This window comes from Aethalodelphis obliquidens, unplaced genomic scaffold (genome assembly GCF_003676395.1).
Source record: "Aethalodelphis obliquidens isolate GAN/ISIS:26980383/991018 unplaced genomic scaffold, ASM367639v1 scaffold2, whole genome shotgun sequence".
NCBI classification, from domain to species: Eukaryota; Metazoa; Chordata; class Mammalia; order Artiodactyla; family Delphinidae; genus Aethalodelphis; species Aethalodelphis obliquidens.
This window is the reverse complement of record NW_020837946.1, coordinates 32,205,576-32,223,150: the sequence shown is the minus strand read 5'-3', so window position 1 is coordinate 32,223,150 and position 17,575 is coordinate 32,205,576. Positions and strand designations below refer to the sequence as shown.

General features: G+C 37.4%; 1 protein-coding gene across 10 annotated transcripts in view; it reads left to right on the top strand.

Annotated features, from left to right (window-relative positions):
• Positions 1–17,575, top strand: part of ABI2 (abl interactor 2) — a 102,207-nt gene that overhangs the window by 1,761 nt on the left and 82,871 nt on the right. Inside the window, exon 2 of one of the 10 annotated variants that reach the window (XM_027123627.1) lies at positions 3,766–3,830. The exons of the other annotated variants lie outside the window; for them this stretch is intronic. Coding sequence (XP_026979428.1) covers positions 3,825–3,830 — 6 coding nt within the window. The 5' untranslated portion in view covers positions 3,766–3,824. The remainder of the gene's footprint in view (positions 1–3,765; positions 3,831–17,575) is intronic. 10 annotated transcript variants of the gene reach the window in all.

Sequence of the window (17,575 nt, the reverse complement as noted above, 5' to 3'; positions counted from 1 at the left end):
TTTTCCCTCCAAAGAGGCAGTTGAAAGTATGGCTAGTAGGAAAAGAAAGAATGTGACTTGGGTCAAAGATTCATACAAAAAGTACAATTGTCCATATTCATCAGGTGCTTTGCTGATACTGAGTGTGGTAGGAGAGATTCAAAGGTTAAAATGCTCAGTTTTTCACTAAATACATTTGAAAGTCTATATAGCCTGGCACTGTGTCAAGTGTTGATGATTCATACCTAGTGTCCACAGAATCTCATAGTGTAGTTAGTAGGAGAGGCTGATCTGTGAGCAAATGAATACCATGTAGTGTGTCAGTTTATACTCTTAATGGGCTGCAGGTGGGAAGAAGGAAGAAGCTATGCTGTCCTCACTCTGGGAATTCACAGTCTCTAGGAGAGGCAAATTGAAAGGACTGAAGTTGTTATTACAATCCCTTGTGCAACATATGAGAAAGAGTTACAGGTCAGAAGAGAAATTGAGGGTGGAAAACTGATTGGGTTGTGGTTATCACCACTAAATTAAAAAAAAAAAGAAAGAAACAGATTTCTCTCTCTTTGGAAGATAATTTTTTTTTATTTTTTTAACATCTTTATTGGGGTATAATTGCTTTACAATGGTGTGTTAGTTTCTGCTTTATAACAAAGTGAATCAGTTATACATATACATATGTTCCCATATCTCTTCCCTCTTGCGTCTCCCTCCCTCCCACCCTCCCTATCCCACCCCTCCTGGAAGATAATTTTTATTGTAATGTGAAGGTATAGTTCCTCTTATATTACAGTTGTTACATAAAGGTAAAAGTACCTGAATTAACAAAGCTGAGAGAGTAAAGGGATCAACAACTGTCATCTTTTTATATATTGTATACATTTATTCCAGTTCAAGAGAGAAGAATGTTACTGCCATTATTTGTCTTAGCAATGGGACTCAGAATTTAATGGGATGGTATTTTAAAATTCAAAGTATAAATACTGGTTAATAGAAATGGACTTGGGTTTTAAAATATCTTATTTCTTCAACTTAGCATCTAAAATAAACTTCACACTTTTACCTCTTAGATTATCATCTGTGTTAAGATCCAGTGGGGATATTGTTGGGGATCTCTCCCCAGATGACAACTCTTACATGATTTGTTTGTGGTAAAGTTGATAAATAGAAGATGGTGATAGTGGATTTGTGCTGACCCAGCTGCTCATTTGCCTGGCTCTTCTTGGTGACCAGCAAACTGACCAGCAGGAGTTTCGATGCTGCCTGTGACCCTGCTATAGATGAAAGTGATTTGGTGGGATCGGTGATCAAATGGTCAATCTAGCCTTATTATAGCATCATGTCCTAACCATTAGCTCAAGTTAACTCACCCAACACTCATTTTATTTTGTGGAAATATAATTTTTGCCTGTAAAGCAGAAAAAAGGCAAATCTACTGATCATAAGTAACAAATGATAAGGTTCTTTGCTCAGTGTCCTTAAATAGCTGGTTTTATGCATTGGAATATAAAAAAAATAAGGTAAATAAGAATATTCTAAATGTGGATTATATTTAGTGTGAAGATTGAGGAAAGGAAGGAAAATGGTATGCTGTCCTTCTGAAAACAAACATACTGTGTTTAAATTATTTCTATCATGAAAATGTCCTTCAGAAATATTATCTATTGGCATTAGGAGTGATCAGATAGTACCTGTATTAACACACACACACAATCTACAGGTACAGCAGAGTTGTAAGTAGTAGTTTTCCAGGTTAATAATGCAGTTAACATTAGAAATTTAAAAATCATCTTTAGTAAAAAGTTAGATGATTCTGTTTTATTTCAACCTCTAGAAAAAGTGATAGTCAAAATATTTTTTCTAAAATGTGATGATAAAAAGTGATAACTACAGTTTCCTGTTTCCCCGATTGATTTTCTTTCCTGTAAAAAGGATTAAAGTTATTGTTAAGGACTTTTTCGAGATAAATGTAAGACCTGTGTTTTTTCCTCTTCATTTATAAATATAAACATTGATTCCTAATCTAGGAAATGTCCAGAAACTTTAAAACATTTTTGATTAACTTGGAATCTACATATTTACATATGGAGAATTTTATAATAACATGGGTTGCTTTAATGCTTTGGTGGATGAAGTAAGATTATATTTGTTACTTTCCTAAAGTAAGTCTGAAAAGCCAACTTATTCATATTTATATTTTTCCTTTTCTTAGATAAAAGAAAGTTATTCCTTTTTGTGAGTGTTAATTCACATAGATACATAGTAAAATCCCGTTGTCCACTGTTTGGATTAAGAACAAAGTCATCCAGTAAAATGGCTTTGCTCAGAAGAACAGAAATTAAGAATTTACCTTAATGTTTTGATAAATGCTGGAGAGGGTGTAGAGAAGAGGGAACCCTCTTGCACTGCTGGTGGGAATGTAAATTGATACAGCCACTATGGAGAACAGTATGGAGGGTCCTTAAAAAACTAAAAATAGAACTAGCGTATGACCCAGCAGTCCTACTACTAGGCATATACCCTGAGCAAACCATAATTCAAAAAGAGTCATGTACCACAATGTTGACTGCAGCACTATTTACAATAGCCAGGCCATGGAAGCAACGTAAGTGTCCGTCAACAGATGAATGGATAAAGAAGGTGTGGCACATATATACAATGGAATATTACTCAGCCATAAAAAAAACGAAATTGAGTTATTTGTAGTGAGGTGGATGGACCTAGAGTCTGTCATACAGAGTGAAGTAAGTCAGAGAAAAACAAATACCGAATGCTAACACATAATATATGGAATCTAAAAAAAAAAAAAGGTCTGAAGAACCTAGGGGCAGGACAGGAATAAAGACGCAGACGTAGAGAATGGACTTGAGGACATGGGGAGAGGGAAGGGTAAGCTGTGACAAAGTGAGAGAGTGGCATGGACATATATACACTACCAAATGTAAAATAGCTAGCTAGTGGGAAGCAGCTGCATAGCACGGGGAGATCACCTCGGTTCTTTGACTATCTAGAGGGGTGGGATAGGGATGGTGGGAGGGAGATGCAAGAGGGAGGGGATATGGGGGTATATGTATACATATAGCTGATTCACTTTGTTATACGGCAGAAACTAACACAACATTGTAAAGCAATTATACCCCAATAAAGATGTTAAAAAAAAAAGAATTTACCTTAATGTTTTCTCTGAAATCTTTCTTTTGAATAATGGGAAAGATGTCATTAATAGCTTTCCTTTTTTCTCATTATCAGCAAGGATACTCTCAGAATTCATTAAAAATTGCAGGAAGAGTTTATAAGGGCATAACAGAATCATGGCTTACTAGTCAGTTTCATTAAAAAGTAGTTACTAAAATGATATAAAGATTGCACATTCCTAATAAAAACCATTAAAATGCATGCTTATTGTTGAAAAATTATTAGAAAATACAAATAAATATTAAGGAACAAACTTAAAATTGCCTAATCATTTTGAATATACATCTGGTATTTATACTTTTAAATCTTTTTGACATGTATATCTACGTATCATATATTTTAAAAATATTATGTTCATGTTCTATATTACTTTTATACCTTGCTTTAAAAAGAGACTTTTAGTGGTGGTAATCTTTGCTTTTTATCATGGTCATAGAGTATACAGAAAGGAGGTTTGTATTTATGTGTTTAACTTCTGTTTGTTCTCACAAATAGAATAATGTTAAAAGTACCTAGAATGAAGAAGGAGAAAGTAGAAATTTGAGGACTGATGTTTGAATCCTTCCCTGTAACTTTTGTCTTTTACCTCCACAGAGAGGAGTGAACCATGCGAGTGAACATCAGGCTGAATTAGGGAGATTGAATTTCCGTAGATGGAGGTGATTTAACACATCAGAATTTTTTTTAATTTTATTTTTTTTAATGCGGCAGGTTCTTATTAGTTATCTGTTTTATACATATTAGTGTATAAATGTCAATCCCAATCTCCCAGTTCATCCCACCCCCACCCCCCCACTTTCCCCCCTGGGGTCCATATGTTTGTTTTCTACATCTGTGTCTCCATTTTTGCCTTGCAAACCGGTTCATTTGTACCATTTTTCTAGATTCCACATATATGCATTAATATATGATATTTATTTTTCCCTTTCTGACTTAACCTTACCTTGTATGACAGTCTCTAGGTCCATGCACATCACTACAAATGACCCAATTTCGTTCCTTTTTATGGATGAGTAATATTCCATTGTATATATGTACCACATCTTCTTCATCCATTCGTCTGTTAATGGGCATTTAGGTTGCTTCCATGACCTGGCTATTGTAAATAGTGCTACAGTGAACATTGGGGTGCATGTGTCTTTTTGAATTATGGTTTTCTCTGGGTATATACCCAGTAGTGGGATTGCTGGGTCGTATGGTAGTTCCATTTTTAGTTTTTTAAGGACCTTCCATACTGTTCTCCATTGTGGCTCTATCAATTTACATTCCCACCAACAGTGCAAGAGGATTCCCTTTTCTCCACACCCTCTACAGCATTTGTTGTTCGTAGATTTCATGATGATGGCCATTCTGACTGGTGTGAGGTGATACCTCTTTGTAGTTTTTTTTTTTTTTTTTTTTTGTGGTACGTGGGCCTCTCACTGCTGTGGCCTCTCCCGTTGCGGAGCACAGGCTCCGGACGTGCAGGCTCAGTGGCCATGGCCCATGGGCCCAGCCGCTCCGCGGCACGTGGGATACTCCCGGACTGGGGCACGAACCCGCGTCCCCTGCATCGGCAGGCAGACTCTCAACCACTGCGCCACCAGGGAAGCCCCTCTTTGTAGTTTTGATTTACATTTCTCTAATAATTAGTGATGTTGAGCATCTTTTCATGTGCCTCTTGGCCACCTGTATGTCTTCTTTGGAGAACTGTCTGTTTAGGTCTTCTGCCCATATTTTGGTTGGGTTGTTTGTTTTTTTAATATTGAGCTGCATGAGCTGTTTATAATTTTTGGAGATTAATCCTTTGTCCATTGATTTGTTTGCAAATATTTTCCCCCAATCTGAGGGTTGTCTTTTTGTCTTCTTTATGGTTTCCTTTGCTGTACAAAAGCTTTTAAGTTTCATTAGGTCCCATTTGTTTATTTTTTTTTTTATTTCCATTACTCTAGGAGGTGGGTCAAAAAGGATCTTGCTGTGATTTATGTCAAAGAGTCTTCTTCCTATATTTTCCTCTAAGAGTTTTATAGTGTCCGGTCTTACATTTAGATCTTTAATCCATTTTGAGTTTATTTTTGTTTATGGTGTTAGGGAGTGTCGTAATTTCATTCTTTTACACGTAGCTGTCCAGTTTTCCCAGTACCACTTATTGAAGAGACTGTCTTTTCTCCATTGTGTATCCTTGCCTCCTTTGTCATAGATTAGTTGACCATAGGTGTGTGGGTTTATCTCTGGGCTTTCTCTCCTGTTCTATTGATCTATATTTCTGTTTTTATGCCACTACCATATTGTCTTGATTACTGTAGCTTTATAGTATAGTCTGAAGTCAGGGAGTCTGATTCCTCCAGCTCTGTTTCTTTCCCTCAAGATTGCTTTGGCTATCCAGGGTCTTTTGTGTCTCCATACCAATTTTAAGATTTCTTGTTCTAGTTCTGTAAAAAATGTCACTGGCAATTTGATAGGGATTTCACTGAATCTGTAGATTGCTTGGGGTAGTATAGTCATTTTCACAGTATTGATTATTAAAATCCAAGAACATGGTATATCTCTCCATCTGTTTGTGTCATCTTTGATCTCTTTCATCAGTGTCTTAGAGTTTTCTGCATACAGGTCCTTTGTCTCCTTAAGTAGGTTTGTTCCTAGGTATTTTATTCTTTTTGTTGCAGTGGTGAATGGGATTGTTTCCTTAATTTCTCTTCTGATCTTTTGTTGTTAGTGTATAGGAATGCCAGAGATTTCTGTGCATTAATATTGTATCCTGCAACTTTACCAGATTCATTGATTAGCTCTAGTAGTTTTCTGGTGGCATCTTTAGGATTCTCTATGTATAGTATCATGTCATCTGCAAACAGTGACAGTTTTACTTCTTCTTTTCCAATTTGGATTCCTTTTATTTCTTTTTCTTCTCTGATTGCCATGGCTAGGACTTCCAAAACTGTGTTGAATAATAGTGGTGAGAGTGGACATCCTTGTCTTGTTCCTGATCTTAAAGGAAATGTTTTCACTTTTTCACCATTGAGAATGATGTTTGCTGTGGGTTTGTTGTATATGGCCTTTATTATATTGAGGTAGTTTCCCTCTATGCCCACTTTCTGGAGAGTTTTTTTCATAAATGGCTGTTGAATTTTGTCAAAAGCCTTATCTGCATCTATTGAGATGATCATATGGTTTTTCTTCTTCAGTTTGTTAATATGGTGTATCACATTCATTGATTTGCATCTATTGAAGAATCCTTGCATCCCTGGGATAAATCCCACTTGATCATGGTGTCTGATCCTTTTAATATGTTGTTGGATACTGGTTGCTAGTATTTTCTTGAGGATTTTTGTATCTATATTCATTAGTGATATTGGTATGTAATTTTGTTTTTTTGTAGTATCTTTGTCTGATTTTGGTATCAAGGTGATGGTGGCCTTCTACAATGAGTTTGGGAGTGTTCCTTCCTCTGCAGTTTCTTGCAAGAGTTTGAGAAGGATGGGTATTAGCTCTTCTCTAAATGTTTGATAGAATTCACCTGAGAAGCCATCTGGTCCTGGACTTTTGTTTGTTGGGAGATTTTTTTTTTTTTTTTTTTGCGTTACGCCAGCCTCTCACTCTTGCGGCCTCTCCTGCTGCAGAGCACAGGCTCCGGACGCGCAGGCTCAGCGGCCGTGGCTCATGGGCCCAGCCGCTCCGTGGCATGTCGGATCTTCCCAGACCGGGGCACGAACCCGCGTCCCCTGCATCGGCAGGCAGACTCTCAACCACTGCGCCACCAGGGAAGCCCTGTTGGGAGATTTTTAATCACAGTTTCAATTTCATTACTTGTGATTGGTCTGTTTATATTTTCTATTTCTTCCTGGTTCAGTCTTGGAAGGTTATACCTTTCCAAGAATTTGTCCTTTCCAGGTTGTCCATTTTATTGGCATAGAGTTGTTTGTAGTAGTCTCTTAGGATGGTTTGTATTTCTGTGGTGTCTGCTGTAACTTCTCCTTTTTCATTTCTAATTTTATTGATTTGAGACCTCTGCCTCTTTTTCTTGATGAGTCTGGCTAAAGGTTTGTCAGTTTTGTCTATCTTCTCAAAGAACCAGCTTTTAGTTTTATTGATCTTTGGTATAGTTTTCTTTGTTTCTATTTCATTTATGTCTGCTCTGATCTTTATGATATCTTTCCTTCTACTAACTTTGGTTTTTGTTTGTTCTTCTTTCTCTAGTTCCTTTAGGTGTAAGGTTAGATTGTTTCTATGAGATTTTTCTTGTTTCTTGAGGTAGGGTTGTATTGCTAGAAACTTCTCTCTTAGAACTGCTTTTGCAGTATCCCATAGGTTTTTTTGTTTGTTTTTATAAGTTTATTTGTTTTTATTTTTGGCTGTGTTGGGTCTTTGTTGCTGTGTGCAGGCTTTCTCTAGTTGCAGCAAGCGGGGTCTACTCTTCGTTGCGGTGTGTGGGCTTTTCATTGTCGTAGCTTCTCTTGTTGCAGAGCATGGGCTCTAGGCACGCAGGCTTCAGTAGTTGTGGCACGCGGGCTCTAGAGCACAGGCTGAGTAGTTGTGGCGCATGGGCTTAGTTGCTCTGTGGCATGTGGGATATTCCCGGGCCAGCGATCGAACTCATATAGCTCTAAAGCTGGTGGAACCGTTATAACTCATATAGTTCAGTATTTCCCAAACCAGAATTGTGTAATATGTAAAAATATTTGTTGTAAAGTAGTTACTGCATAATGTGCCCCTTTTGAACCTACAAAACACAATATCATTTCAAGTGTTCTGGGAAGTCTTGCAGTAAAGAAACCTGTTTAAGTTACCTACATATAGGGTTTCACAAAATGTATTAGTCTTCGAAACTGTTTTTGGATGCCCAGTAGCTATTAATAAGACCTACAGCACAGTCTGGGAAATGCTCTTGTAGTTAATTTTCTTTTTATAAACTCAGAAGCTTATGCCCATAGAGGTTAAACACTGTTTTGAAGTCATCCATCCTTGGGTTATAGCTTTTGGACTTTCATCTGAAATTATATGCAAAAGTTTTAAGCAATTACAGTCCAAATGTTTAGCACTTCTTTGCTAGTCTTAAATTTGTCTGTTCCTGCTCTCTTCCCAGCCCCTACTTCTCAAATGGCTGAAAACAGAAGTCTGTTTCTTGCTAATTGAAGGCTGCTTTGAATTTAGTCACCCTCTATGGCTGTGCTGTCTAGTACAGTAGCCATTTGTGGCCATTTAAATTTTTTGAATTGAGATATATTTCACATACTGTAAAATTCACCTATTTAAAGTGTACAGTTTAGTGGGTTTTTATTGTATTCACAAGATTGTGCAACCGTCACCACTATCTGATTCCAGAACATATTCATCACTCCAGAAAGAAGCCTGTACCCTTTAGCTGTCATTTCCCCATCCCCCTCTCCCTCTGCCTCCTGGCAACCATTAATCTTTTTGTCTTTATGAATTTGCCTGTTCTAGACACTTCATATAAATGGACTCATATGTGATTTTTGGTGTCTGCGTTCTTTAATGTTTTCAAGGTTCACTATATTGTAATATGTCAGTATATCATTTTGTCTTTTTTTAAAATAACAGTTTTATAGAGATATAATTCACATACCATTTAAGTACCCATTTAAAGTGTATAATTCAGGAGTTTTTAGTATCTTCACAGATATATGCAATCATAAGTACAGTTAATTTTTAGAACATTTTCATTACCTCAAAAAGAAACCCCATACCACTGAGTTACCACCTCTTATCCTCCCAGCTGCCTATATCTAGGCAACTACTAATATAGTTTTTTGGGGTTTTTTGTTTGTTCTGGACATTTCATAGAAATGGAATCATATGCTATGTGGCCTTTTATGTCTAGATTTTTTTCACTTATCGTGCTTTCAAGGTTCATCCACGTTGTATTATGTATCAGTGCTTCATTCCTTTTTATAGCTGAATGGCTGTACTACACTTTTTTTATCCATTCCTCAGTTGATGGATTTTTGAGTTGTTTCCACATTTTGGCTATTATGAATAATGCTACCAGAACATATATTAACATGTAACGTTATAAACATTCACGTATACGTTTTTATGTAGGCATATATTTTTTCTTTCTCTTGGGTATATACCTAAGAATGGAATTGTCAGGTCACATGGCAACTATATTTAACTATTTGTGGAACTGTGAGATTGTTGTCCAAGCTGGTTATACCATTTTACATTCCCACTAGCATTGTACAAGAGTTCTAGTTTCTCCACATCCTCATCAATACTTGTTATTGACTGTCTTTTTGCTTACAGCCGTCTTAGTGGGTGTGATGTGGCTTTTTTGTTGTTTTGATACGCATTTTCCTAACAACTAATGATGTTGAGTATCCTTTCATGTGTTTATTGACCATTGGTATATCTTCTTTGGAGAAATGTCTATTCAAATCCTTTGCACATTTAAAAATTGGATTGTTTGTCTTTTCATTTTCTAATTGTAAGAATTCTTCATATATTTTGGATACAGGTCCCTTATCAGATATTTGATTTGCAAATACAGTCACCCACCATCAACGGGTCCCGCATCTGTGGATTCAACGAACTGCAGATCAAATTGGTAGAACCCGAGGATACGGAATCCGAGGATGCAGAACCCATGGATACTGAGGTTATATAAAATGGATATGCCATTTTATATAAAGGACTTGAGCAGTGGTGGATTTTGGTATCTGCAGGGAGTCTGGAACCAGTCCCCCAAAGATACTGAGGGATGACAGTATTGTCTTCCATCTGTGGGTTTTCTTTTCATTTTCTTGATGGTGTCCTTTGATGCACAAGTTTTTAATTTTAATGAAGTCCAACATATATATTTTTTCTTTTTCTCTGTGCTTTTGGTATTATATCTAAGAAACTATCACCTAATCCAAGGTCACAAAGATTTACTCCCGTGTTTCCTCCTAGGAGTCATAGTTTTAACTCTTACATTTAGATCTTTGATCTGTTTTGAGTTAATTTTTGGTATGTTGTAGAGGGCCCATATTTATTCCTTTGCATGTGCATTTATTCATCTCAGCATTGATTGTTGAAAAGATTTTTCTTTCCCCATTGAATTATCTTGGCACCTTTCTTGAAAATGAATTTCCCATAAAGATACTATTTTGTTTCTGGACTCTCAGTTCTAATCCATTATCCATGTATATCCTTACCCCAGTACCACAGTCTTGATTATTGTAGTTTTGAAATTTTGATGTATGTGTCCTCCAACTTTGTCCTTTTTTAAAGTATATATATATATATATATACACACATATATATATGTATATATTTATTTATTTATTTATTTTTTGGCTGTGTTGGGTCTTAGTTGTGGCATGCAGACTCTTTGTTGCAGCACGCAGGCTTCTTTCTAGTTGTGGCACGCGGGCTCTCTAGTTGTGGTGCGCGGGTTCAGTAGTTGCGGTGCGCAGGCTTAGTTCCTCCACCAGGGATTGGACCCGCGTTCCCTGCATTGGAATGCGTATTCTTAACCACTGGACCACAAGGGAAGTCCCCCAACTTTGTGCTTTTTCAAGATTATTTCAGCTACTCTGCATCCCTTGAATTTCCATATGAATTTTTGGATGCCTTGTTAATTTCTGCCAAAAAGGCTGCTGGGATTTTGACTGGGATTGTATTGAATCTGTAGATAAACTTGGGGAGCCATCTTAATTACATTAAGTCTTCTGATCAATGAACATGGGATGGCTTTCCACTTAATTAGTTCTTTAATTTATTTTAATAATGTTTTGTAGTTTTCAGTGTCTAAGTCTTATACTTCTAATTTTAAAATGATTTCTAAGTATTTTATTCTTTCGGATACTATTGTAAATGGAGTTGATTTCTTAATTTAATTTTTGGATTGTTTATTACTATATATACAATTGACTTTGTATATTGACCTTATATGTTACTGAAATTTAAATTAATTGAAATTCAATTTAAATTTTACATTTCTACTACCTACCTTTCAAGTGCTCGATAGCCACATGTGCCTAGTGACTGCCATATTGAATTACACAGATTTGATTATTTCCACGGTTATAATTCTATTCAATGTCTACACCCTCACCCCCCCCCAAAAAAAAAAGAGTACCCCCTTTACTTTTGATTTCCCTCTGTCTGGAGACTCTTTCAACTTTTATGTTTCTTCTGATTTTTACCTCCACGTGTCCATGTTCATGTTGCTATTTTTAAAGTTTTAGATAATTCTGCTATGAGAAATGGTGACTTCACTTTCCTATACTTTTTCCCATCTTTTCAACATAACTTCTAGCAGTTTGGATTTATTGTATCCATTATATCTATGTAAATATTCACAGCTGAATCATACAGTGGACTGGTGATTTTATTTCCTTTCCTAAGCAAATTTTTTCTTTTCCTTGGGGCTAATAATTACCTCACTTCTTCGAAGGCTTAATTACTTATGTATCTATCTATGTTTCATCTCTAAACTTTCCTCTGGATGTATAAATCTTATCTCAATATATTAAAGCATATTAGTGATCTATCAGTTGTCAAAAACTGTGAAGGGTCTGAAATTTAACCCTGTTTTCGACCTAACAGGCTAGCTAGCCACAGTTTTATGGTTGATGTGGCAGAAGACATGAGACTCCTGTGTCAGAGACATAAGACTTTATTACTCACAGCAATAACATTAGCCAGAGTATCATTATTCCTAAAACCCCTGACTTTCAGTGTGAAAATCCTTATTTTCACTTATTATTATTCCTAAATAATATTCCTAAAACTCCTGACCTTATTCCTAAAACCCCTGATCTCAGTGTGACATGAGGAAGGCCAGGTGATATCTGCACATGCAGTGGGTTGCATTATTGGGAGGAACCCTGAATTTAGGGAACCTGAATCTTTTATGTAGGTCAGTAAAAATACCTGCCCCTTGCTCCAGAGGGAGATACTCTTTATCTTCTAAGACTGTTTTCTGTACAAACATACTTGAAAAGATAGTGAAACAAAGGCCATCAGTGCGTCTGCTCACCGCAATGTACAAAATGCAGAAGAACCACGGAGAATTGTCTCCCAATATCAGTTTTATTTCCTCCCCCAGGAAGTGTATTTCTTGGAGCCCTTGGCTGTTCTTCTCCAATATGGATTATATGAATTATTAACCCAGCCGTCATCTCAGAAATTTTCTTTGCCATTGGTCTTTGATTTTCCTTTGCCTCTTTGATGTAGATGCTATTTTCTGGATTCCATGCTTCCTCCTTTCTTGCCTTTCTGTTTTGAGGATGTACATCCTCCAGTGCTTCCTGAGAAACGGTACATGGAAAGTTTAAAAAAAAAAAAGTGTGCTGAAAATCTTATTCAACTTTCACTAGATTGATGGTTTGATTGGTAAGGAATTATAGGTTGGAAATAATTTTCTCTCAGATTGTAAAGACATTCTTCTATTTCTACATTTTCTATTAGCTTTTGGTGTTGCTTTTGAGAAGTCAGGTGCCATTTTGCTTCCTGATGGTTTTTTTTTGTATATGTTTTTTTTTTTCTCTCCCTGTCTGGAGGCTTGTAGGATCATTTATTCCTCATGATGATGTTTTTTGCTATTGGTCTTTTTCCATCAGTTGTACTAAGCATTTGATGAGTACATTTAGTGGAGTCTTATATTCTTTAACTCTGAAAAATTGTGTGATGTTTCTGCTGTGTTTTCTTTTTTTGTGTTTTTATTAGTCAGATTTGGACCTCTTGGGTTGAGTTTCTAAAATTGTTTTCCCTTTTTTGTGGTTTTATATTCTTTTAAAATGTCTCTTTACTGTTTTTCACAGTGGCTGCACCAATTTACATTCCTCCTAATAGTGTACAAGGATTCCCTTTTCTCCACATCCTTGCCAACATTTGTTATTTGTGGTCTTTTTTTTTTTTCTTTTTTTTTGGATGATAGCCATTCTGACAGATGTGAGGTGATATCTCATTGTGGTATTGATTTGCATTTCTGTGAATGATTAGTGATGTTGAGCATCTTTTCATGTGTCTGTTGACCATTTGTATATCTTCTTTGGAAAAATGTCTATTCAGGTCTTCCGCCCATTTTTAATTGGGTTTTTTCAATACTGAGTTGTATGAGCTGTTCATATATTTTGGATATTAACTCCTTATCAGTCATGTATTTGCAAATATTTTCTCCCATACTTGAAATGTGTTTGAAAAGGCAACTGAGTAAAGGAGAGCATCTTTAAGTAATAAGGAAAGTGATTTAAAACTTTTGTCTGTTTTAAAACAAATTTGATGTCAAATTTACCAGACTTATTTTTTTCCTAACCTAAAATAGATACTATTATAAAACTTGTGATCTGTCACTTTTTAGATAAGCATGTATAGTTGAATCTAAAATGACCTACTTCCAAATTCCAGAAAAGAATGATGGTATTTTATAGCTGAAAATGACGTAATAGTCTAGATTTTCCAATGTAACAAGTAGTAACTGATTTCTTGAGAGTATAAGTGAGTTATTTATGACCTGGTAAGATAGTAGCAGAGCTAGAATAAGAACCCAAATGCCCTATCTTTTCTGTTATCCTCATCATTTTCTAGAAACCTCACTTTTGCTGTAGTGATAGGTTTTCCTGAAATAGCCAACCACAATCTCAGCAAATAACTTTATTTTTTGAATCTCGAAAAGATTAGTCTGTGATCTTTTGTTTTATTTCTAAAGTAACCTTCTTTTTCTCTCCACTGATACTTTAGGGGTGGAGGTGAATATCAAGTTTATCTGCCTCAGTTGTTTCCAGTTAGCATATACATAGGTTGTCTAGGTAGGTGACATAACAACTATTTTAAAGATGCCGTGTTACTGAGAGCTGAAGCCAGTATATATTAAGCTATTAAAAGTAACACTTTTAAGTGTTTTAGGATTCCTTGGCTTCAAGTGACAGAAACTCAATTTGAAAAAACTTTTTTTAACTTTTCCTCTTGGTGTTTAATACGAAAAGCAAAGCAAAAGGTCCATATTTTCCTTTTCAAGCATCAGTGAATATCAGCTTAGAATAATGTTCTTTTCCATAATGATGCTCCTTCAGGCAACAGGGAACCTTGCTAACTTGTCAGTTCCAACAATTGGTGTAAGATCATCTTCTGATCATAAGAAATCCGTGAAGCGTTCTGTTCCTTCTAGCTGAGTTTGGCGTAGACTTCCTTATTACTGAATAAATCTTGTTCAATTTTTAAGTCTGTGGCATAGGTTTGCAGGGTCAACAAAACACTGTCCCCAAGAAGCTGTCTTCATGATGTTTTGAGTTTAGTGACACTTGTGATTGTCAGGCTGTCCTCTTCCCTTTTTTTTTTTTTTTTTTTTTTTTTTGCGGTACGTGGGCCCCTCACTGCTGTGGCCTCTCCCGTTGCGGAGCACAGGCTCCGGATGCGCAGGCTCAGCGGCCATGGCTCACGGGCCCAGCCGCTCTGCGGCATGTGGGATCTTCCCAGACTGGGGCACGAACCCGCATCCCCCTGCATCGGCAGGCGGACTCTCAACCACTGCGCTACCAGGGAAGCCCTGTCCTCTTCCCTTTTATCATCTCCGCATCCATCCTGGTCTTTAAACTCTCTGAACTCCTCAGCAGGCGTGCACCGTACCTTGAGTGTGGTGGTCAGTTCCTCTTCAGTCAGCACCTCCTCCTGCCCAATCACAAATAGCAAAAATGTGAATGTATTAGTTACTAACCAAGCCATGTGAAAAAGTAGGAATGGCTGGCATCAAGAACTCAAACTCTCTCATTTCTGTTTCTTTCTGCGTGTTGGCTTTGTCCTTTCAGATAGACATACTCCGTGTCCTGTGAGATAGCCTTACATATGTTTCAGACCTCATACATCTAAGAGGAAAGGAAAGTTCTCTCTTCTAGAATCAGTTGGAAAAAATCCAGAGATGTATCTGTATTTCTCTGGAAGAAAATCACTGTGGCCTAGAATGGGCAAAAGTATTAGAATTGGCCTAGTGTAGGTCACACCCAGGGTATGAGGTGGAGAGAAGTTTCTTTTCTCTTTTTAATAAAGATGGAGGGAATGTTAGATAAAAATGTGATCCGCTATGACACATTAAATACAATTTTTCAGCCTTTTACATATGTCTTTATAGTTCTCTCCATCCCATATGAACTTATCTTCTAATTCCCAAGCAGATAGATGAATTTTCACTGATTACATTTTCACTTGACTTCCTATGAATGACATCTTACTTTTATCAGTAAAAATGTCTCCAGATCACATTTCGAGATAGAAAACCCTCTTGGGAAGGTTCTTAATAGCAGGCTTACATCATTTATAATTGCTACATGGTAACTTACAAATCATAGGGGGCGTTGTTTCTGATCTAAGTTCTTGCCTGTTCTTTTTTCTGGCTCTGTGTGTGGAGGAGTGGTGTGTGTGGGGATAGGGTGGGCGTGGATAGGCATCTACCTATTGATACTTTGGGTCTTTTAAGCCTCTACCCACTGAAAAATTTTAGAGAATTCCACCTATAGTTTCTCTCATTTGTAGAATCTACACAGAGATCCCAAATTCATACCTTGCTTGATCTGAAAGAATTAACCTTTTTCATCTGTTAAGTTAGAACAGTATATAGCTTATATTCTTTTTTTTTTTTTTTTTTGCGGTACGCGGGCCTCTCACTGTTGTGGCCTCTCCCGTTGCGGAGCACAGGCTCCGGACGCGCAGGCTCAGCGACCATGGCGCACAGGCCCAGCCGCTCCGCGGCATGTGGGATCTTCCCGGACCGGGGCACGAACCCGTGTCCCCTGCATCGGCAGGTGGACTCTTCAACCACTGCGCCACCACGGAAGCCCGCTTATATTCTTAATATAGAATATGTAGTATATTTATATATACTGACACTCTCTATATATATACAGTACATGTACTGGTACATACAGATTTAGGTATTTAGAAATTGAAGCGATTTTACACTTAAGACACTTGTAAGTTTTCTATTCAGTTGCTATATCTTGTGTTAGGATTTTAAGAAAACTTTTAAATGATTTAAAAATGGTTTGTATTGCCATGTAAAGTCATGAATGACAAAGGTTCTGATTTGTAAGAAGATAAAGAATGCTTTAAACACAAGGTGCAGTTTTGGGTGGAGAGGATTTTTTCACTTAGAGTTTTGAGAAGCTGGAAAGGGGAAGTGGGATATGATGAGGGGAAACAAATTTAGTTGTTTTTAGGTTAGGACAGTTGAGGAGCTGCAAATGTGAGGGGAGAAGAATTAGAACACTGTAGGTGATGGAGGACAGAGATGGTAAGCACAGAGAGGTATGGACAGGCCAAAGTAGCAGTTCAGCAAGAGGAGTATAAAGGAGAATTTAGGTACTAGGGATGAGCTGATTCAGAATAACAAATTGCCTGGGTATCAGTAGAATTGGGTTCATTATATGGGCTAGGTAAGAAGCAACAGATGATGAGCCCACCATGCAGAAAAGGAAGTTTGCTTGGCAAACTAGAGACTGGGCCAGCATTTAAAGGCATGACTCCAAGATCAGGATACTTCTGAGTTGAAAATGTTGACCCAACGCAGGGATTAAATAGGATCCTTGTTAGTCTCTTTTGCCTCTTGTTGCTGATACCATGTATGAAACCAGGAAGGACCAAAATCAGGGTAATTACTTTCAAGTATGATCTATACTTTGTTATTCAGGAATAATACATTTCTTAGGAGAAGTGTGGCTCAGCATGAGCACCATCTCTAAAGGTGCAGCTGGTGACTGTCAGTCACCTGGGCTCCCTAAAGCATGGTCTCTTGAAGGGAGGTCAGAACATGTGTCTCTGTGGCCACCACAGCGACCTTTGCTAACTAATTAATTTTCCAATCTGTTAGAGAAGTTCCAGAGAAGACTCTTACTGGCTTAACTTGAATCAGTGTCCTCTAAATCAGACAGTGTCCAAAGGATTGGTGTACTTTAGGTAAGCTTGGGTCTTGTGTCCATACCTGTGGCATGGGTAAGGTGGAGGGAGAATGGGAGTCAACTGCCACGAACTAAATTTGCCACATGAATGTGGAATTCTTTAACCAGAAAAAACAGTAATAGATGCTGAACAAGAAAGATAATACTATCTTTAATACTGCTTTCCTGTACTGAGTTATTTTTTGTTCGTTTGTTTTGGCCAGGAGACAGTGTAGAAGATGACTATAAAGGAAAACAGAAGGAAAACTCTAAAGCAAACAGAAAGGCAGAGCCTGTTGTGTTTTTGTTTGTGTTTGGCTGTGTTGGGTCTTTGTTGCTGCACGCAGGCTTTCTCTGGTTGCGGCGAGCGGGGGCTACTCTTGGTTGCAGTGTGCGGGCTTCTCATTGCAGTGACTTCTCTTGTTGTGGAGCATGGTCTCTAGGCACGTGGGCTTCAGTAGTTGCAGCACACGGGCTCAGAAGTTGCGGCACGCGGGCCCTAGAGTGCATAGGCTTCAGTAGTTGAGGTGCATGGGCTCAGTAGTTGGGGCGTGCAG